This window comes from Oncorhynchus nerka, linkage group LG26 (assembly GCF_034236695.1).
Source record: "Oncorhynchus nerka isolate Pitt River linkage group LG26, Oner_Uvic_2.0, whole genome shotgun sequence".
Taxonomy (NCBI): Eukaryota; Metazoa; Chordata; class Actinopteri; order Salmoniformes; family Salmonidae; genus Oncorhynchus; species Oncorhynchus nerka.
Window position 1 is genome coordinate 7,091,017 of NC_088421.1, and position 22,732 is coordinate 7,113,748.

Here is a 22,732-nt window from a genome sequence, read left to right on the forward strand (position 1 = left end):
AGACTAAGAATTTACATTTACATTTAAGTCATTTAGCAGACGCTCTTATCCAGAGCGACTTATAACTTGAAGAGGACAACGATGGGGCTAGGGACATGATGATCCCTTTAAAACACATGTCCTTGTTGCTACTCCTCCTCCAGACCCTCTCTTTCTCCCTACTGTCTACCTATGAGGCCCCTGAAGACAAGGAGGACATTTTTGCCAGTAGGGCCTGTCCTGCCTTCCTTGTGTTTGACAATGCTGCCTATTTGGTTGACATGACCGTAGAGCTGCCCTGTCACTGTAAGCCTGAGGAGGCCCACTCTGTGGTATGGTACTACCAGAAAAAGCTGGGCAGCCCGGACACCAGGGCCCTCACTGACTTCCAGGGCACCTCTGTGGTGGACTCATCCAAAGTGGGCCGGGGAGGGGACCTCCGGAGTAGGTTCTCTATCCGCCTCTTCAGCCTGCTCATCTTTAGGGCCCAGGAGGAAGACTCGGGCCACTACCTCTGTGGGACGACCAAGGGGGACTTCTTCTATGGTTATGACGTGGACGTCCAAGAGGCTCACAGGGTGTCCTTTCCCTGGAGTCGTGCCCAGAGACTGGGGAGAGCAGCAGCAGTGGCGGCGAGGGCAGCTTCGAGATCCAACCAGGATCTTCCACTCTACCAAGTGTTCACCAGCTTCTGGCCGTGGTCCGTGTGCGACCGCTGTGGCGTGCGGGGCGAGCAGACCCGCGTAGGACTCTGCTATGTGAAGAGCGACTACCTCCACGTGCGCTACAGGTGGACATCTCAGACGGTGGCCTCTTGCGGCTCCTCCGCTGTACCCCAAAGGTTTGGCCTCACCCAGACCAACCACCAGGGGGCAGAGCTGGGGGTGCGGAGCTGCCAGGTCCCCTGCCCCCCCAAGTCCATCCCCCAGCCAGAACACCAGGCCCTGCTGGAGTTCCTGGGCTACAACGAGCCAGCAGCTCATGGGGTCCCTGTCTACTACCACAACCACCCAGTGGACACCCCACTCATCCTCTCCTGCCCTGGAGCCAAACCTCAGCACGCGGTAGCCTGGGACCAAGGCTCTAGGCCTCTGTATCGCTCCCAGTACATGGAGGGTCTGAACGTGACCTTCCGTCTGTTCATAGACACAGGCCACCACCTGCACTTCAGCCCAGCAACACAGGACGACAGAGGGTCCTACTACTGCTGGATCCAGGGGAAGAGGGCTGCTGAGATCAGGCTGGGGGTTTACTACCGTCTGGGCCGCAAGCGTCTGCTCTCTGACCCTGAGTCGCTCTATGCCCTGAGGATTATTCTCCTCTGCTATGGAGGGATGACTGGGGTATTTGTTTTGATAGTGCTGTTGAAGTATACATGGCGCACAGTAAGACCAAAAGTAGCCAAATACTAGAAATCTGCTTGCCACTTGATGAGATTTCTTTTTTAGTTATTTTGAACAAATCATTTTGAAATGTATGATTGTCTTTACGTCCAATTTGTCTAAATCTTAGCTAAAGAAATAAAGTGTGTTCATAAAGTGTGCTCATGATGTAGGAATGTGTGTCAAAAAAAACGTATGTAATTGCCTACCCTATTGGATTTTTGCCTTATGGCCAATAGGTGGCACTAGTGCTGCATGCATTAGCCTGGATGTCAATGCGGACACTATGACGCCGACAGACAGCTCGTAGCCTATTACTTTTTCATTTAAGACATGTTTTACCGTAGGCTAAACTGACATGCATACCTTTAAAAAAAGATTGATTGCCATTACTCACTGGTTTTAAGGAGGTAATTTAGGGATCAATTCCATACATTAGGCCTATTTATTATGCGCAGTGATATTCCGCGGCAGGTTCACATAGATACAACATCAAAGGCTTTTTGCGTTGCGTTGCACACACCATCAGCAGCTACGCCTTGCAAAATGTCAAGGCGTTGCAGAAAGAGGAAGATCAAGTGAGCTACACGACACACACAGCCAAGTGGTAAGTTAAAACAGCTTCTCTTTTTTGGTAACGCAAGTCGGGAGATTCTCCAGCCCTACTTTTGATACTGCTTCTGCAAAGTGATGATGTCTCTGAGTGGTGGACTTATAAAGTGATTTTTTTTCTTCAGCTAACAAGTTCCCACAAGGGTCTCGCGGAGAGGTTGAAGTCGCCACGGATTTCCAAGGAAGAGAGTTGCGCGAAAGGGGTCGTCATGAAGGACCAAAGCTGTACTGATGAAATTACACAAATTTTCCAAGAGGCTGCGCCGGCGAGGCAAGCCCTGTTGGACAACTACAACAACCTGATGAACGTGGCCGAATACTGCGAGAATAACTACCTGCAGGTGAGATGGAAGTTTAGTGCAGACACCCATTTAGGACACGGCCTAAGTTATACCGTAGCTAGTAGACATGGCATAGCCTATCAATTAATGTGTAGTTGAACAAATAGCCCACAGTACCGTTACTTTCACAGAAACGAGAATAGGCTATTCAAATCAAGGTCAGGTGTATAAAATCGAGCACACCGCCATGCCATCCCCACAGAAAAACATTGGAAGTAGAATGGCCTTACTGAACAAGTCAATTCGTAAAATGCCTGCCCTGCTAGAGCTGTTATTGTGAAGTGGGAACGTCTAAGAGTACCAACGTCTGTGAAGTGTTCGGCCACACAAGTTCACAGAATGGGGCCGCTGACTGCTGTAGCCCGTAGCACGTAAAAAGTGCCTGTCCTCTGTTGCAAACTGCCTCTGGAATCAACGTCAGCACAATAACTTTTCGTCAGAGCTTCATGAAATGGGTTTCCATGGTCAAGCAGCTGCACACAAACCTAAGATAACCATGCACAATGCCAAGCGCCAGCTGGATGTTGTAAAGCTCGCCGACATTGGACTCTGGAGCAGTGGAAACGTGTTCTCTGGAGTGATGAATCACACTTCACCATCTGGCAGTCCGATGTATGATTCTGGGTTTGGCGGATGCTAGGAGAACGCTACCTGCCCCAATGCATAGTGCCAACTGTCCCTTTGAAGAGCTTTTTTCCTTTTTGGTTCCTTTTGGTTCCAGGTAGAACCCTTTTTTGTTCCAGGTAGAACCCTCTGTGGAAAGGGTTCTACCTGGAACCAAGATGGGTTCTTCAAAGGGTTCTGCTATGGGGACAGTCGAAGAATCATTTTAGGTTTGCGATGGAACCTTTTTTTCAAAGAGTGTAGGTTCTTAGATGTAAAGGTGCCTGGAAGAACCTTTTGGGTCGCCACACCGGCAGAACCTTTCCAGTTTAAAAAGTTTCCTTGAGGAACCCCTCTGAAAAAAGTCTTAGAGGAACCCCTGTGTAAAGATTCAAACCGGGACCTTTTTGTGATGGGAGGCGTTCCACCTTTTTAAAATGAAATACATTGTAGGTGTGGCAGCCTATCAGATTGGAGTCGTGGCTTTCCGATTGTTATTTTTGGTCACATGTTAGCGTAATGTCATTCCTGTTCATAATGTTAAGTTTGTAAACTGCAAATTAAAATGTCCCTTGAATATTTATGCATATTACACATATTGTAATATAATATATTAACTTTGCTGAGTTCATACAGTAATAAAGTGATAACTACCCCAACGTTGGGATTTACATAGGCTCATCCCTCTGAAGCCTCATTGAAGCTATACAACTGCCAGTGTTCAACCTTAACATGTGATAACAATACAATAGAACAGATGAACAGGACTGGCATTTACTCTAACATGCTGACTAGACCCGGCACACGCGCGCATGTTGATTTTGTCCATCGACAGCAGACGCGATCAGGACACGCAGGTTGAAATGTCAAAACGAACTCTGAACCAACTGTTAATTTGGGGACAGGTTGAAACACATGAGACATTCATGGTCATTTAGCTAGCTAGCTTGTTGCTAGATAATTTGTCCTGGGATATAAACATTGGGTTGTTATTTTACTTGAAATGCACAAGGTCTTTTTTTTCTGGATCTTAGTAAAAAATTGGACCCATTTTGATTCACACAAAATCATGTTCTGGCTACCAGACGCTTGTTGACACGAGCGAGCAGTTTGGATTAAATTATTGAATAACATGTATGTGTACGTTTATTTCGCAACGCGCATGCAACTTGGCTGGGGTGGTCAGCATGTAACGGGTGGCCCCCCAAATATATATCTCCTCTCAAGGGTTCCTCCATAAATGCCATGCTACACTGAACCATTCAAGGTTCCTCCAAGAACCCATCAAGTAACCGAATGTGCAAACATGAACCATGACTAGAATCTCCAGGGTTCCTTGAATCACCACTAATTCTAAGAGTGTAGTCTACCACGTGGCCAAAGTGGTTCCTAATTCAGCTTCTTATAAGTTACTCTTTACGTATTGACCAATGGAGATCATTTTTGGGGCCACCAAGCCAAAACTTGGCAGTGAAATCATTTAAATTGTGATGGTGAGTAAAAAAAGAACATTGATTTCAACCTAATTTTAACATTCTATCATAAACAGCACATGTTCAACTTCGTGAAAAATGTTTTCCAATCACAATAGATAAAGACAATTACTATTGTAAGTGCCTCTCTTCAGCGTAGTTAAATAATGGAAAAAAATGCTGTGCCCGATTTTAAATGAGAACTGTACAATGGTCCACAATATGTCAAAGTGTACGTCTGTGTCTTGTGCTTCCAATTAGTGTTTATACTATTACTTTACTACTATACAGCTCTACAGTGGAGTTTTAGCAGTGTTATGGTGCGTTCGTAACCAAGTGGGAAATGAGAATTTACCACATCTGGGAAAAATCCACTTGAACGGCACTCCAACTGGTAATTATTAGTTAAATCAGCCATGAATCCCCTTGTGACAAGGGGAATGGAAGCTTATTGTGTGCAACATGGAGGGACAATTGAATGCAAGATTCACTACAAACTTTAAATTGTTAAAACATGTCTAGTCTGTCTAGTTATGGCTAACGGGGTTGAAAACACAGACTTAAATGAATCACTAATCACATGAAATAAATAATAATCTTCAGAAATAACTTTGTCAAAGCAACACAAAAACTAGGGCTTTACAATCATGGTGAAAACCTGGGAGTATTTTTGGGGATTAGCAGGTTAAAATCTTTCTAGAAGTCACAGAGGGTGGATGGAGGGACATTTTAGCACTTTAGCATTTCTCCTTTGCCAAGATAATCCATCCACCGGACAGCTGTGGCATATCAAGAAGCTGATTAAACAGCTTGATCATTACACAAGTGCACCTTGTGCTGGGGACAATAAAATGCCACTCTAAACTGTGCAGTATTGTCACACAACACAATGCTACAGATGCCTCAAGTTTTGAGGGAGCGTGCAATTGGCATGCTGACTACAGAAATCTTCACCAGAGCTGTTGCCAGAGATTGCAATGTTCATTTCTCTACCATAAGCCGCCTTCAACATCATTTTAGAGAATTTGGTAGTACGTCCAACCGGCCTCACAACTACAGACCACGTGTATGACGTCGTGTGAGTAAGCGTTTTGCTGATGTCAACTTTGTGACAGAGTGCCCCATGGTGGGAGTGGGGTTATGGTATGGTCGGGGATAAGCTACGGACAAAAAACACAATTGCATTTTATCGATGGCAATTTGAATGCACAGAGATACCGTGACGAGATCCTGTGGCCCATTGTCGTGCCATTCATCTGCCGCCATCACCTCATGTTTCAGCATGATAATACATGGCCCCATGTCGGAAAGATCTGTACACAATTCCTGGAAGCTGAAAATGTTCCAGTTCTGCCATGGCCTGCATTCTCACCAGACATGTCACACATTGAGCATGTCTGGGATGCTCTGGATCGACATGCATGACAGCTTGTTCCAGTTCCCGCCGATATCCAGCAACTTCGCACAGCTATTGAAGAGTGGACAACATTCCACAGGCCACAATCCACAGCCTGATCAACTCTATGCGAGGATGTGTCGGGCTGCATGAGGCAAATGGTGGTCACACCAAATATGGAATGGTGTTCTGATCCGCGCCCTACTTTAAAAAAAAAAGTTATCTGTGACCAACAGATGCATTTCTGTATCAGATGCATACCCAGTCATTAAATCCATAGATTAGGGCCTAATGAATTCATTTCAATTGACTGATTTCCTTATAATAACTGTAACTCAGTAACATGTTGAAATTGTTACATGCTGCGTTTATATTTTTGTTCAGTGTAGATTAAGAAACATTCCTGTCAAAGAAAGAGGAACAGATGAGTGTACGTAGTCAGAAGTACTCACACTAGTTTAGATGAGTGTACGTAGTCAGAAGTACTCACACTAGTTTAGATGAGTGTACGTAGTCAGAAGTACTCACACTAGTTTAGATGAGTGTACGTAGTCAGAAGTACTCACACTAGTTTAGATGAGTGTACGTAGTCAGAAGTACTCACACTAGTTTAGATGAGTGTACGTAGTCAGAAGTACTCACACTAGTTTAGATGAGTGTACGTAGTCAGAAGTACTCACACTAGTTTAGATGAGTGTACGTAGTCAGTCAGAAGTACTCACACTAGTTTAGATGAGTGTACGTAGTCAGAAGTACTCACACTAGTTTAGATGAGTGTAGTCGTACTCACACTAGTTTAGATGAGTGTACGTAGTCAGAAGTACTCACACTAGTTTAGATGAGTGTACGTAGTCAGAAGTACTCACACTAGTTTAGATGAGTGTACGTAGTCAGTTTAGAAGTACTCACACTAGTTTAGATGAGTGTACGTAGTCAGAAGTACTCACACTAGTTTAGATGAGTGTACGTAGTCAGAAGTACTCACACTAGTTTAGATGAGTTTACATAGTCAGAAGTACTCACACTAGTTTAGAAAGCTTACGAAATTGACAAAGAGCATTTCTGTGCTTGTATTCTAATCTAGTGTGAACACTGGAACAGTGATGCTGCTAGATTGTGCATTGTCAAGATGAGCAAGACGAAGTGCACTTCCGGTGACACCCAACTCCTTCAAATATTTCAGTATAAAGAGAGGATTTCGAGATGAAGAGAAACACAACTGAGTGCATCCTAATTGGTTGTGTCTGTGTGTGACGTGTCTCTCCATCGGCATTTGAGTGTGAGAGAGAGATTAGTGTTCATCTGAGCACAGAAAGTAACACAGGAAGTCTCTGTGCATCTGCATGTTAGAAGTGAGCATGCATTATGTGCCCATTTCTATGTGACTGTGAAGGAGTGCACATATAAGGGCAGGCTCTACTTCCCCATGCTGTGCAGCCTATTGTCAACCAAGTTGTTAGGTGATGCTCTAAATACTGAAGTAGCCTGCTGGAACATGTCTGATTGCAAACACAGCAAATTGGACAATGTTACCTAAGTGTTGATTTTTCAGTGTAACATTACAAGGTTTTATTTCAGGAGTGAAATTAACTCTCAGTGGTGTAAAATAACCCCAGTGTTAATGTTAAGAACCAGTGTTGAGTGTATGTCTGATTCTGTCCGATTTTCTTGGTGTAGAGTAAAACGTTCACATCAAAACCAAACTGACATTATGTGATTTCCCAGCATGCTCTACTGCAGCTCGATTATTTGGGATTGTTTTTAATACCTGTGTTTTTGAACAGATATTTATTGATTCATCTTATGCTACACAAATATAAATTGCATACAGTTTTCTAAACTAATCCAATCACTGAAATAGTTGTTCCAGTTTAAATGGTTTTAGGTAGGCTCCTTTATCAATTTTCCTAACCCTGGCAGTCATTCTTAATGCAGATTAGGTGAATAAAAATTACAACTGTTGGCTGCCCTAACTCTGGCTGGATTCCAATGGGAATTACATATCACTTTGCAAGCAGCATAATGTGACTTGCAGGCCTGATGTGGCCCGTAAACCAGTAGGTTTGTAACACCACTGTGTTGGGGTAAAACATGGCCATCAAAGTAAGACCTTATGATATACTGTATGTAACATATTGTCATAAACAGTTTAGCAGTAGGAACTCGGTGAAGTCTACAGGACTGAGAATGAACAAATTCAACAATCATGTCTCTGTCACTAACAAGTACAGTCATGGGTGATAACTCTATAATTCACTCAAAAAGGCAACGCACAGTCTGAAATTATATTGGGGTCGTGGGCGGCGTGGCTTTGAATGATTTAGTTTTGGCCACCCGTGAGTAGAAGTGTTGTATCAATTAAGTGGTCTATGGTTATGTAAAAAAATGAATAATAATACATCTATTGTGTTATTGACTGTACGTTTGTTTATTCCATGTGTAACTCTGTGTTGTTTGTGTCGCACTGCTTTGCTTTATCAGGTCACAGTAAATGAGAGCTTGTTCTCAACTGGCCAACCTGGTTAAATAAAGGTGAAATCAAAAACATTTGAAATTAAAGTCTGAGTGCGTCTGCTGACAGTTCACCATGAAATGAAATAGAATTGTGAAGGCAGCGATCAGGCTGTTTCTTCCAGGCTAGTAAAATAGGTGCTTTCACTTGGCATCTAAAAAAGGGGGTATTGTGTTTAGCACTGAGCTGTGTGTTTCGATATTATCGAAGAATTAGAACAGGAAGGAATTCTCACTGTGTGAGGAGGAAGTGAGAGGTCTGATTTCACTGCTCTTCTCAGACACTTCAACAGCGTCATATGACTCATAACTCTGAAAAATGTCATCCCACATTGTCAATTTCAAAATGAGATGCTACTATTATCATGATTGTTATGATCCCCAAGTGATCAAATAAAATGAAATTGTATTAGTCACATGCGCTGAATACATGTGTAGACCATACAGTGCTTACTTACAAGCCCCTAACTAAGTCTCTGTGCATCTGCATGTTAGAAGTGAGCATGCATTATGTGTCCATTTCTATGTGACTGTGAAGGAGTGCACATATAAGGGCAGGCTCTACTTCCCCATGCTGTGCAGCCTATTGTCAACCAAGTTGTTAGGTGATGCAGTTAATGCAGTTAAAAAAAATACAAATAAGAAAAAGAAATAAAAGGAACAAGTAATTAAAGAGCAGCAGTAATTAACAATAGCGAGACTAGTATATACAGGGGGTACCGGTACAGAGTCAATGTGTGGGGGCACCAGTTAGTCGAGGGAATTGAGGTAATATCTACATGTAGGTAGAGTTATGAAAGTGACTATGCATAGATAATAACAGAGAGTAGCAGTGGCGTGAGATGGGGGTGGGGTGGGCACTTCAAATAGTCTGGGTAGCCATTTGATTAGATGTTCAGGAGTCTTATGGTTTGGGGGTAGAAACTGTTTAGAAGCCTCTTGGACCTAGACTTGTAGCTCCGATACCGCTTGCCGTGCGGTAGCAGAGAGAACAGTCTATGACCAAGGTGGCTGGAGTCTTTGACAATGTTTAGGGCCTTCCTCTGACACTGCCTGATATAGAGGTCCTGGATGGCAGGAAGCTTGGCCCCAGTGATGTACTGGGCCGTTCACACTACCCTCTGTAGTGCCTTTTTATTTAACCTTTATTTAACTAGGCAAGTCAGTTTGAACAAATTCTTATTTACAATGACAGCTTAGGAACAGTGGATTAACTGCATTGTTCAGGGGCAGAATGACAGATTTTTACCTTGTCAGCTCAGGGATTCGATCTAGCAACCCTTCGGTTACTGGCCCAATGCTCTAACCACTAGGCTACCTGCCACCCCACGGCCAGGCACAACGGTCTGCCTTGCAATCGGAGGCCGAGCAGTTGCCATACCAGGCAGTTGCCATACCATGCAACCAGTCAGGATGCTCTCAATGTTGCAGCTGTAGAACCTTTTGAGGATCTGAGGACCCATGCCAAATATTTTCAGTCTCCTAAGGGGGAATAGGTTTTGTCATGCCCTCTTCATGACTGTCTTGGTGTGTTGGTGATGTGGACAACAAGGAACTTGAAGCTCTCAATCTGCTCTACTACAGCCCCATCGATGAGAATGGGGGCGTACACGGTCCTCCTTTTCCTGTAGTCCACAATCATCTCCTTTGTCTTGATCATATTGAGGGAGAGGTTGTTGTCCTGGCACCACACGGCCAGGTCCCTGACCTCCTCCCTATAGGCTGTCTCATTGTTGTCGGTGATCAGGCCTACCAATGTTGTGTCATCGGCAAATGTAAAGATGGTGTTGGAGTCGTGCCTGGCCATACAGTCATGAGTGAACAGGGAGGGGACTGACCACGCACCCCTGAGGGGTCCCTGTGTTGAGGATCAGTGTGGAATATGTTGTTATCTACCCTTACCACCTGGGGGCAGCCTGTCAGGAAGTCCAGGATCCAGTTGCAGAGGGAAGTGTTTAGTCCCAGGTTCCTTAGCTTATTGATGATCTTTGAGGGTGCTATGGTGTTGAACGCTGAGCTGTAGTCAATGAATAACATTCTCACATAGGTGTTCCTTTTGTCCAGGTGGAAAAGGGCAGTGTGGAGTGCAATAGAGATTGCATAATCTGTGGATCTGTTAGGGTGGTATGCAAATTGGAGTGGGTCTAGGGTTTCTGGGATAATGGTGTTGATGTGAGCCATGACCAGCCTTTCAAACACTTCATGGCTACAGAAGTGAGTGCTACGGGTCTCGGACAGGGAGAGGTTGAAAATGTCAGTGAAGACACTTGCAAGTTGTCAGCACATGCTCACAGTATATGACCTGGTAATCCATCTGGCCCTGTGGCCTTCTGAATGTTGACCTGTTTAAAGGTCTTACTCACATCAGCTGCGGAGAGCATGATCACACAGTCATACGGAACAGCTGGTGCTCTTATGCATGTTTCAGTGTTATTTGCCTCGAAGCGAGCATAGAAGTAGTTTAGCTCATCTGGTAGGCTTGTGTCACTGGGCAGTTATCGGCTCTGCTTCCCTTTGTAGTCTGTAATGGTTTGCAAGCCCTGCCACATCCGATGAGCGTCAGAGCCAGTGTAGTACGATTCGATCTTAGTCCTGTATTGATGCTTTTCCTCTTTGATGGTTGGTCGGAGGGCATAGCGGGATTTCTTGTAAACTTCCGGGTTAGAGTTGTGCTCCTTAAAAGCGGCAGCTCTATCCTTTAGCTCAGTGCGAATGTTGCCTGTAATCCATGGCTTCTGGTTGGGCTATGGACGTACGGTCACTGTGGGGATGACGTCATCGATGCTCTTATTGATGAACCCAATGACTGATGTGGTCTATTCCTCAATGCCATCGGAAGAATCCCAAAACATTTTCCAGTCTGTGCTAGCAAAATAGTCCTAGCTTAGCATCTGCTTCATCTGACAACTTTTTTATTGACTGAGTCACTGGTGCTTCCTGCTTTTGAATCAGGAGGATAGAATTATGGTCAGATTTGACAAATGGAGGGCGAGGGAGAGCTTTGTATGCATATCTCTCTGTGGAGTAAAGGTGGTCTAGAGTTGTTTTCCCTCTAGTTGCATATTTAACATGCTGATAGAAATTAGGTAAAACTAATTTAAGTTTCCCTGCATTAAAGTCACCGGCCACTAGGAGCGTCGCCTCTGGATGAGCATTTTCCTGTTTGCTTATGGCAGAATACAGCTCATTGAGTGCGGTCTTAGTGCCAGCATCGGTCTGTGGTGGTCTGTAGACAGCTACAAAAATACAGATGAAAACTCTCTAGGTAGATAGTGTGGTCTACTGCTTATCATGAGATGCTCTACCTCAGGTGAACAAAACCGTGAGACTTCCTTAGATATCGTGCACCAGCTGTTGTTTACAAATATACATAGTCCACCCCCCTTGTCTTACCAGACGCCACTGTTCTTTCCCACCGATACAGCATATATCCATCTAGCTTTATATTGATTATGTCATCGTTCAGCCACGACTCCGTGAAGTATAAGATATTACAGTTTTTAATGTCTTGTTGGTCTCGTTGGTAGCAATCTTCCTCGTCGATTTTATTTTCCAATGATTACATGTTAGCTACTAGAACGGAAGGCGGTGGGGGTGTATTAGATCACCTACGAATTCTCAGAAGACAGCCCGACCTCTGTCCTTTTTTACGCTGCCTTCTCTTCAAAAAAATGAGGGGGATTTGGGCCTGTTCCCGGCAAAGCAGTATGACGTTCTCGTCGGGCTCGTTAAAGAAAGAAAAAAAAGCTTCTGCCAGTTCGTGGTGAGTAACAGCTGTTCGGATGTCCAGAAGTTATTTTCGGCCATAAGAGACGGCACCAACAAACATTATGTACAGAATAAGTTAAAGAATAAGTTACAAAAAAACCAAATTTGGTTAGGAACGCGTAAAATGCCAGCCATCTTTTCCGGCACCATGATACACACATCGGCTAATCATAATCGTACTCTATTGTTTGGCATTTGTGCCATGAGCATCATGCATGCATTTATTTTTTTCATAACTGTCAGTCTCACCATGTCTCTCTCTCTCTCTCTCTCTCTCTCTCTGTATTTCTCTCCCTTTCTCTCTCTCTCCCTCCCGTTAGGCAGGTGCAGATGCGGCCAAGGCCCTGGAGGAGACTAAGAACTTCACCACCCAGTCTCTGGCCAGTGTGGCCTACCAGATCAGCAACCTCGCCTCCAACGTCCTCAAGCTGCTGGATGCACAGAACTCCCAGCTCAGACACATGGAGTCCTCTGTCAACCTCATCGGACAGGTAGCATGTCTAGCATGTCTCAACTTATGTGTTAGGCCCCGATTCAGTTTCAGGAAGAGAATACAAGCATGTGTATATTAGCAGCAGTGGTGGTTGGTGCCGAGGAGGGAGGACGATTATTTTTTCATGAGCATGGCCTAATTTCTATTCTAGGTTTTGTGTTGAAGTCAATGTACCTAGAGGAGAATGGAAACTAGCTGTCCTACCTGCTACACCATGGTGCTACCCTACAGATGGCTGTTGAGGCTACTGTAGACCTTCATTGTAAAATTGTTTTAATCAATTATTTGGTGACGTGAATATATTTAGCTTAGTTTTATCTAAAAAGGATAACTTTTTTAGTGTTTCACTATTTATATTTTTCTGTAATTCACTGAGGAGGATGGTCCTCCCCTTCCTCCTCTGAGGAGCCTCCACTGGTTAGCAGAAATGCACAGTTAACCTTGTTAAAAAGGCAGGTTTGCATTTTAGCAAACCTGCCCCCCCCCCACCTCCCCTCTCTCACACCAGCCCAACTGTCCCCCGCTGCCCCCGCTACCCCTCTCTGTAGCCCCACTGTCCCCAAAGCTGGCACAGACCCCAGGCATTCCTGCATGCTCCGTGCCCAGCATTATCATACGGAACCAGGTCGCCTGAGGAGGGGGTTGGGGATGGAGGGGCGAGTGGGTTAAGGAGCTACAGTGTGAACTTTGACCTTCAACGCAGAGCATCATAGGGGCTGGGATGGAATGTTCCTTCCTGCTAACCTCTGATTGATGTCCTCCATTGTCTTCTGGCACCCATGAAGGGTCCCTAACAACTGTATACTAAATGATAGGGCTCACTTGAACTTCCTCTATTTGGGGGGAGGAAAGAAAGTTTGACAATATTACCACGTTCATGAATGAGCTTTATTGAGCTAATGATGTTGTCAGAGAAAGGGTACCATGCTATTCCATCCTGTATGGTTTATTTTGTATTTTAGAAAAGTTTTACCAGAGGGGAGGAATTAAGAATGGCACATGTTTATCTGTAGTTTAAAAAAAAAGTTTTATAATGAAGTGTTATTGGTTCATATCCTGATGGCAACATCCTCTGCCTCCTGTCTTGTAGACCGTGGACATGCACAGAGAGAAGGTGGCCCGGAGAGAGATAGGGGCTTTCACCACAGCCAAGAGGGTTCCCCGCAGTCACAAAATAATCCCCCCGGCAACAGGCAAGGAGCCCAAACCCAAGTACACCCGTAGTCCCATCACCTACTCGGACCTGGACACACAGGGACATGGCATGAAGGTGAGACGTGAGTTCTCGAGTTCAAGTGCAATTACTCACAACACATGTTTTACCTCACATTCCCACGCCATTGAAAAAAGGTCAACGGTTCAAAGAAATACTTTTCCCTGCAAGTGTCTTACTATACAGCTACAAAACTGTACACTACTGTACATTGCAATCAGTGTTCAGTAGTAGTGTTGGAAATGACTGAGGTGCAAATGTAATTACGTATTACAAAGTTGGTGAAAACGACTTTTCAAAACCAGGATACCACGGCGGGAAACAAAGGCTCCGTAGCTTTCCTTAGCCCTCTCGACGAGCCTTTCTGATGCAGCTAGGCAGCAGCAGCCGTTATTTTCTACCCGCCGTGCCTCTAGTCTACACCACATCCACTTAGAGCTGAGCAGCTTGTTGCGTAGTGCCGACCTCGATTAGCACACACACACACACACACACACAAGCATGCACGGATGCAACGCACTCACGCACGCACACACACACACACACACAGACACACACACACACACAGATTAAGCAGCCAGCAGGCCACTGTGCACCGTGGGAAAATGGCTAGACGCACTAATTAGTTTTGCCAAGGCTAAGCCGCTTCATTGATGCTCCAACACAATTCACTCATCTACAACACACACACGCGCGCACACACACACACATAAACTACCTCTTCTTTTTCACTCTGCTCTCCCTTTCTCTCACCACTTCCCCGCAGGATTCTGGTAAGCTGCTGGGGAAACCAGGGTCAATACGCAAACATGGCGGCACCATCAGGTATGATGCTGACACTGCTGGCTCCATTTGACTGCTCTGCTCTCACACTGTCAGTCTAACTGTAGCTGTTTCACTTCCTGTAAATAGTCATTCAGACAGGAAGCCTACTTTCCGCACGTCCTCTATGCTCAGTGGCCCACAAAAACACTTTATTTAACTTTTATTCAAGACCAGAAACATCAGCAAAAGAAATCCTTCAAATAATTTGTGTGTGCTGTGGGTAGGGTTGGGGAAGGAGGTTAAACAGTATTCATGGCTAACCACACCTCCTGTCCAATCATGTTTGTTGTGTTCATTCAGTAGGGGATTGAGTGCCTTTCAGCCAGAGGGAGATTTAATGTTGGCAGGAGAAAGAGCACAGAGATTTCACAATGTGATTATGCCAAAAAGTATAGAAATCAAATATGCGGGTATCATTTGCACTGAGTAGTATATTTAAACTGTTGAGTGAGAGAAGATAACATCTCTCAGTCAATGTGCATGATTTGAAGCTTTCTGCACGTTTCTCACTATTTGTGAGTTGATAGAGCTGGTCTGTGTGAGTTCAAGTGCCAGTATTTGTGATGATGCTATGTGACGCTTACGGCTGTGTGTGTGTGTTTTCAGCAGGAGCACTTCCAGAGCACACCCAGAGCCTGTCCAGTGTCCCGTAGCCCCCTCTCTGTCTCGAGGGGCGTCCCTCACCTCTCTGCACGATCGCTCCATTGGGTAAAAAAACACTTCCTGGAAACAGTTTTACTGTACACACATAAGCTTCGACCCTTACTACTAAACAGTCCATTCCTTACGAGTACTCAGACACCTTAGTTAAGTGAGGTGCTTCTGGATTTGTATATTTTGTGTGTAGAGTAGCCTGTAGAATATCTCCACCCAGACCATGGAAATATACCCAGAGTTTAATTTGACTTTGCCCTCCCCCTCCTGTAACAGGTCCAGCTTCGGCAAGGCCGTGCCTCCCCCCGTGGTCCCCGGCTGGCCCACGTCACCTGACTCTGACATCATCACCACCCTGCTGGAGGAGGCCACGCCCCCACCACCGCCCCTGTCTCTGATGGAGGATGGTGACGCCGCCATGACCACTCCGGCCTCTCCTCCTCCTCCCATGGCGCCGCCTGCCTCCTCTCTGGATGTCCCTCCTCCCCCTCCACTGCCCCCCGCAACCAGCACCCCTAAACCTGCCCATACCAGCCTTGCCTACATCCCCCTCCCCCTGCCCCACCCCCACTGGAGACTGGTAAGTGTCTTTATCATGAATTTCATAAAACATGACTACACTTTTTGTAACCAGCGTACATGCTATTAGTAATTGACTGTAAACGTATTGTATGAGTAACTAAAGTACATTAACATGTCATAAAATGAATATCACACTCAATATCAAATATCTAGGTGGAAAATATCGCTTGTTTTTGTGTTGCCCACACTGTGAGACAGCTCACGCACACTGCACAGCACAGTGTAGCAGAGGAAATGAGAACACGTGCATAGAGACACCTAGGGACATGCACATGCGGACACATCTAGAGGCAGAAAACCAGGAACAAACAACCTTGTGCCTGCACTGTGATACTAAGAAATAAATACTTTTATGGCCTAGTTGCATGACTGTGTTACTGATTTCACATGGTATGAAACGCTGAATATCAACTTAAATCAGATGAAGGAAGCAGATACTCTTCCATAAATATGCTTTTTTCTTAGTGGCTGAAGAGAACGGCTTCCCGCCTCCTATGCCACCACCATCTGACGAACCTCTCCCTCCACCAACCAGTGAGGGCCTGGAGCTCCCTGGCCCTCCCCGTCCACCGAGTGATGAGGTGGATGAAGGTAAAAGGAGCGGGTTGGTTTGGTGGACCACCCAGCCCTAAATGTGTCACACTGTACTTTTAATGGTCTTTCAACACGTGGTTTTGAAAGGACTCTAGAATGAGACCTCACATCCATTTCTAATGCCGCAAAGGATCTGATTTGTTAAAAAAGTTGGTATCTATTTGTTTAGTTTAGCTGTCTGTCTGAGGTTTGTTTATCTATCTGTCTGTCTTTCTATGTAGAGCAAGCTCGCTGATGCTGATCTTTGGTGTTTTCTTGTCCTTATCTCTGTTATTAGACTCTTCCGTGTCTTCCTCTCTCGCTCTCTCTCTCTGTGTGTCTGTCTGCTTGATCTTGACCTTTGACCTGTGACCTGTCTCTCTCCGGCTCAGCTCTGCAGCCCAGACGGTCTTGTTTACGTCGTCACCCCCCCAGCTCGCGCTCCATGTCCCTCAGGGTCCGCAAAGGCCCTAGCTCTCGCTCGCTCTACACTCGCTCGCTCTTCCTGCCAACCACCCAATCACGTAAGGCTACTTTGGCAACCTACCCCATCCCAGGTCCTACCCCCAGCTGTAGTCCAATATGGCCTCATGACTTAGTATTAATATACCAATCATTAGTTCATGAGGAGCTGAACATGGCTAATTCGAAACTGGTTTAATATTACACCACCGTTGTTTAGGTTTATGATGCATGATGAAAGTTCAAGCCTTGCTTAAGCAATTGTGTTAGCTTCATATTAGTGCTAGCATTAGCATTTGGACCATCGTTGTAAAAAATAATTTGTTCTTAACTGACTTGCCTAGTGAAATAAAGGTCCAATAAAACATTGATTAAAATACATGTGGAGTCCCCGCTAAAGACCCCTTTTGGTTGATCTGATGTCCTCTTTCTCCGTCACCCATTCCTACCTCTCCCCCTGTGACCTCGCCGGTCAGTCATGATCCCCCCTCCCCCTTCATACCCCCCTCCCCTCACCCCTCCCGTGTCGCTGAGCCCCCTGTCCAGCCTGCCCGTCCGCCTGGATCACCTGGGTAAGTGGGGGCCGTGTGCGGCCGCAGTACACCCTCCAGGCCATAGAGAGGGGGGCGTGAGAGGGTGCCTTCTGTCCAAATGACTGCATCACTGGTGCTGCTTCTGCTTCTGCTGCTATTGCTGTTGAGTCTACTGTGTTGGAAGGTAAAAGCCATGGACAGATTCTGTCCTCTAAAAGTCCGTCAGACACTGGGTTGGTAACGTCTTTGTTTTTTCCTTGATAGCTATGATGTCTTGTGTTTTTCAATATGACAGATAACACCTTATGTGTAGAAAAGAGTTTCAAATAAGCTACGTACTGGAAATTGATTTAAAGAGTCCTCGGATCAAGTTATGCAGTATAGCTATAGTTTTGATACAAGTAATTCAGCATACGTTCCGAAGTGTATGGCAAGTGGTGGAGCCTATCATCAGTTCGGGTTTACAGTTGAAGACGGAAGTTAACATACACTTAGGTTGGAGTCATTAAAACTTGTTTTTCAACCACTCTTTGGCGAGTCACTTTGGACATCTACTTTATGCATGACACAAGTAATTTTTCCGACAATTGTTTACAGACAGATTATTTCACTTATTATTCACTGTATCACAATTCCAGTGGGTCAGAAGTTTACATACACTAAGTTGACTGTGCCTTTAAACAGCTTGGAAAATTCAATAAAATTATGTCATGGCTTTAGAAGCTTCTGATTGGCTAATTTGACAGCATTTGAGTCAATTGGAGGTGTACCTGTGGATGTATTTCAAGGCCTACCTTCAAAATCAGTGCCTCTTTGCTTGACATCATGGGAAAATGAAAAGAAATCAGCCAAGACCTCAGTTAAAGAAAACAGTAGACCTCCACAAGTCTGGTTCATCCTTGGTAGCAATTTCCAAACGTCTGAAAGTATCATGTTCATCTGTACAAACAATAGTACGCAAGTATAAACACCATGGGACCACGCAGCCGTCATATCGCTCAGGAAAGAGGCGTGTTCTGTCTCCTAGAGATTAACATACTTTGGTGCGAAAAGTGTACATCAATCCCAGAACAACAGCAAAGGACCTTGTGAAGATGCCGGAGTAAACAGGTACAAAAGTATCTATATCCACAGTAAAACGAGTCCTATATCGGCATAACCTGAAAGGCCGCTCAGCAAGGAAGAAGCCACTGCTCCAAAACTGCCATAAAAAAGCCAGCCTACGGTTTGCAACGGCACATGGGGTCAAATATCGTACTTTTTGGAGAAATGTCCTCTGGTCTGAAACAAAAATAGAACTGTTTGGCTATAATGACCATTGTTATTTTTGGAGGAATAAGGGGGAGGCAGAACACCATCCCAACCATGAAGCACGGGGGTGGCAGCATGATGTTGTGGGGGTGCTTTGCTGCAGGAGGGACTGGTGCATTTCACAAAATAGATGGCATCATGAGGAAGAAAAATTATCTGGAAATATTGAAGCAACATCTCAAGACATTAGTCAGGAAGTTAAAGCTTGGTCGCAAATGGGTATCCCAAATGGACAATGACCCCAAGCATACTTCCAAAGTTGTGTCAAAATGGCTTAACGACAACAAAGTCAAGGTATTGGAGTGGCCATCACAAAGCCCTGACCTCAATCCCATAGAAAATTTGTGGGCAGACCTGAAAAGGTGTGTGCGAACAAGGAGGCCTACAAACCTGACTGTTACACCAGCTTTGTCAGGGGGAATGGGCCAAAATTCACCCAACTTATTGTGGAAACTTGTGGAATGCTACAAAAAACGTTTGACCCAAGTTATTAAACAATTTAAAGGCAATGCTAACAAATACTAATTGTGTATGTGTGTGTATGTAAACTTCTGACCCACTGGGAATGTGATGAAAGAAATACAAGTTGAAATAAATCATTCTCTCTACTATTATTCTGCCATTTCACATTCTTAAAATGAAGTGGTGATCCTAACTGACCTAAGACAGGGAATTTTTACTAGGATTAAATGTCAGGAATTGCAAAAAAACAGAGTTTAAATGTACTTGGCTATGGTGTATGTAAACGTCCGACTTCAACTGTATATGACTTTTGTCCAATCCTGTAGATCTGGTGATCCCAGCCCCTCCTCCTCCTCCTTTTACCGAGAGCGTGGTGGGCTTTGATGACGACATGTCACCCCTACCCCCCCCTGCGGATTATGACACGACTGGCCCTGCAGACTTTTTGGAGAAAGGTATGATAGTGCTCCATGCGTATTCACCAATTGATAAATTACTAAATGCCGTCATGGCCCGAATTGCATGCATACTTTTACAGTACGTATTCAATGTCTGACCAAATCATACCATAATATTTGGTCTATATTTGTGTTTTGTCTTGGTTGTCTCATTGCAATTCACTTTCCCTCCCAGTGGTGGCGCTGTACAGCTACAACTCAGGGAAGCCTGGAGACCTGGTGTTCCTGCAGGGAGAAGTCATCTACCTGATCAAGAGGAATGAAGATGGCTGGTGTGAGGGACTGCTCAACGGAGTAGAGGGATTCTTCCCTGGGAACTACGTAGATTCCTCCTCCAGCTAAGATATTAGACCACTTAAAGGTAGACTCAGCGATATGACGTATAGGCAGAAAGTAAACAGCATAGTGGGTCAATTTCCTCTACAACTAAGAGTGTTGAAGCCCGAGGCTCAACTTTGTCCTCTGTTTTGGTCTTGTGGCTACCATGTTGTAAAAGTGTGAAGCGAACCCGTGCTGCACATGCGCAGATTCTGTGTGTGACTGTGTGAGAGCGGAGTCGTGCATCTGCATCTCGCTTATCACAATATCTGTGGTGCTGCTCGTGGCAATGTCATTTCGCTTATTCTACCTGTAATATGAAAAAGGAAAGTAGGCTCTGTCCACAAATGACCCCTAACCCTATACCCTAAGTCTACCTAGGCACTTTATGTTGACCAGGAAAAATTGGACAGGTATAATCATACCTGATCACATCATTGGTAAAAAAATCAATAACTATTGTAGCTTTACCTGTCCCTTTGATAGGCCAGATGGATTTTCAACCACCAGAGTTTAGGGCTAGTGGTTGTTTCTTGATGGGGACATAGTCAACTATTAGCTTTGTAGAAAGACCTCTACTGACCTCTACAGGTCAAAGTAATGTGAACGGAATATAAAGCAATATTTATACAAGGAATGATAACAGGATTCTGAAATATAGCCACTTTATAGCGCGAGGGGCTAGCTATATATTACCAAGAGGGTCACTAGGTAGGACGACTTAGTATCTGCTATCTTTCAACCAAGACTAGATACAAGATTCAAAGTCGGCTTGCTGATTAACCATGAAGGTAGTGAATACTTGGTAAAGAGGGAAAATGCTTTGCAAGTTATATAATAGCTCTATGTCCTGTTAAGTATTGTTTTACAAGTACTGTAGTACCAGTATGTGAACTAGATTGGCCTCGCTGTTGTGCTCACTAAGACCACCCCGGAACGCTGCAAAATGATGTGGTAAAGTTGCATCTGTTTTTTTTGTTGTCAATGGAACCAGGCACTGTTTTGCTGCTGCAGTTTTTGGCTCTGCAGGATGATATTGGTTTCTTAATTAGAATTGCACTAATATATTTTGTAATATTCAAACTAAGATGAAGTAATATATGGATTATTGAGAAAATTCATACAAAAAACAACAACATTTGTCTGAATTCTATCACGTGGTGAAAATATTTTACTGTAGTGATTGATGTCATGATATATTGAAAAATCTGAAAGTGCTTTTCAACTTGTTCATGTTTTCAGTTAGTTTCATTTTGATATTTAGTACGTCCTTTTAGATTGAACAATGTTTTATTGACATGTCTTTCAATAAATGCTTTTCCAAATGAACTTTTCCGATTGTAACTCCTTTTACAATTATAAAACCTTAACCCACTTCAGATAAAGTTAATCTCTTCCAATATTCTCATGCTAGTCTAGAAACCAACTATAGAAAAAAAGATGACTACGGTATGTGCTACGAAGAGCATTAAGAGGAGTAACAAACTAAGTCCATGTCATTTTGTTGTCTAAAACTGTCTTATTCTAATGCTAAGACAGCATGATACAGTAACTTTACCATTGTGTTTGGCCTCATCATGGCCATGGCAGCTCAGGTGCTGTGCCTTTAAACAGCAAAGGGTTGCCATTAACCTGTAACCTTAACCCTCAGTCCCATAGCACACCTTTTGCCAGATAAGAGACATATTAACGCAGTACACATACACTCAGGTCTTCTATATTCACACACACACGTGCACACACACACACACACAGTACAAAGAAGGTTCAGGTCCTTATTGCTTTCCGTTTGAAGTCCCAGGTTTACTGAAGCGGCTGCTGTCTTTAAGGTAAGATAAAGTTAATTTGGATTCATATATTTGCTGTGCGTTAACATTCAGTATAATATGACTATAGGTCAACAGAACGTTGTTGGTATGAATGTATGATTTGGCTCCCGAGTGGCGCAGCGGTCCAAGGCACTGCATCTCAGTGCTAGAGGCGTCACTACAGACCCTGGTTCGATTCCAGGCTGTATCACAGCCGGCCGTGATTGGGAGTCCCATAGGACGGCGCAGAATTTGCTCAGCGTCGTTAGGGTTTAGCCGGGGTAGGCCGTCATTGTCAATCAGAATTTGTTCTTAACTGACTTGCCTAGTTAAAATAAATAAACAATCTACTCTGACAGATGGAATAGATTATTCTTGGTGTTGACTCTGTGTTGTACATATTGACTATGCTGTTAGGTATGCTATTCTTTGGCAGCTTGTTCTTTCACTCCACTTCCACTTATGGTTTTATCTACTTGGGATTTTATCAATCTGTGGACTTAATAACATGGTATATTATCACCTGTGAGTGCCTCTCGATCAAGCCATAGTAGAAGGTCGATACTAACTCTACCTTGATTCTGACCAATTAAAATTGAGGGTGACAGAAGTTTATATTCCATTTTCGCTGCAATGCTCTTTGAACTTGCAGGGTAGCCTAGTGGTTAGAGAGTTGGACTACTAACCAAAAGTTTACAAGTTCAAATCCCCGAGCTGACAATGTACAAATCTGTCGTTCTGCCCCTGAACAGGCAGTTAATCCACTGTTCCTAGACTGTCATTGAAAATAAGAATTTGTTCTTTACTGACTTGCCTAGTTAAATAAAGGAAAAATAAAAAATGATATTGCAGCTAGTCTCTCGTAGCTGAGATTTGGTTCTGAGTGTTGGGATTACATTGCGACAAAACACAGCTCTGGTTCTTTTCTATCCGAGTGTGGCAAAGGTACTATTTCATGTTTGAGTCATGTTTCATG

At 44.3% G+C, this 22,732-nt stretch overlaps 1 protein-coding gene and 1 pseudogene across 1 annotated transcript; both read left to right on the plus strand.

Moving 5' to 3' along the window:
• The first annotated feature begins 92 nt into the window (after positions 1-92).
• LOC115110146 (Ig-like V-type domain-containing protein FAM187A) lies at positions 93-1,522 on the plus strand. Its single transcript, XM_029635551.2, has one exon. The coding sequence runs from the start codon at positions 96-98 to the stop codon at positions 1,389-1,391; it is 1,296 nt and encodes a 431-aa protein (XP_029491411.1). The 5' UTR covers positions 93-95; the 3' UTR covers positions 1,392-1,522.
• Positions 1,523-1,981: 459 nt separating this feature from the next.
• On the plus strand, positions 1,982-21,277 carry LOC115110148 (abl interactor 2-like; annotated as a pseudogene).
• Positions 21,278-22,732: the final 1,455 nt, after the last annotated feature.

Bases quoted from the DNA above. Each gene is read 5' to 3' on its own strand.
- LOC115110146 (XM_029635551.2), top strand. From the start codon at position 96: ATGATGATCCCTTTAAAACACATGTCCTTGTTGCTACTCCTCCTCCAG.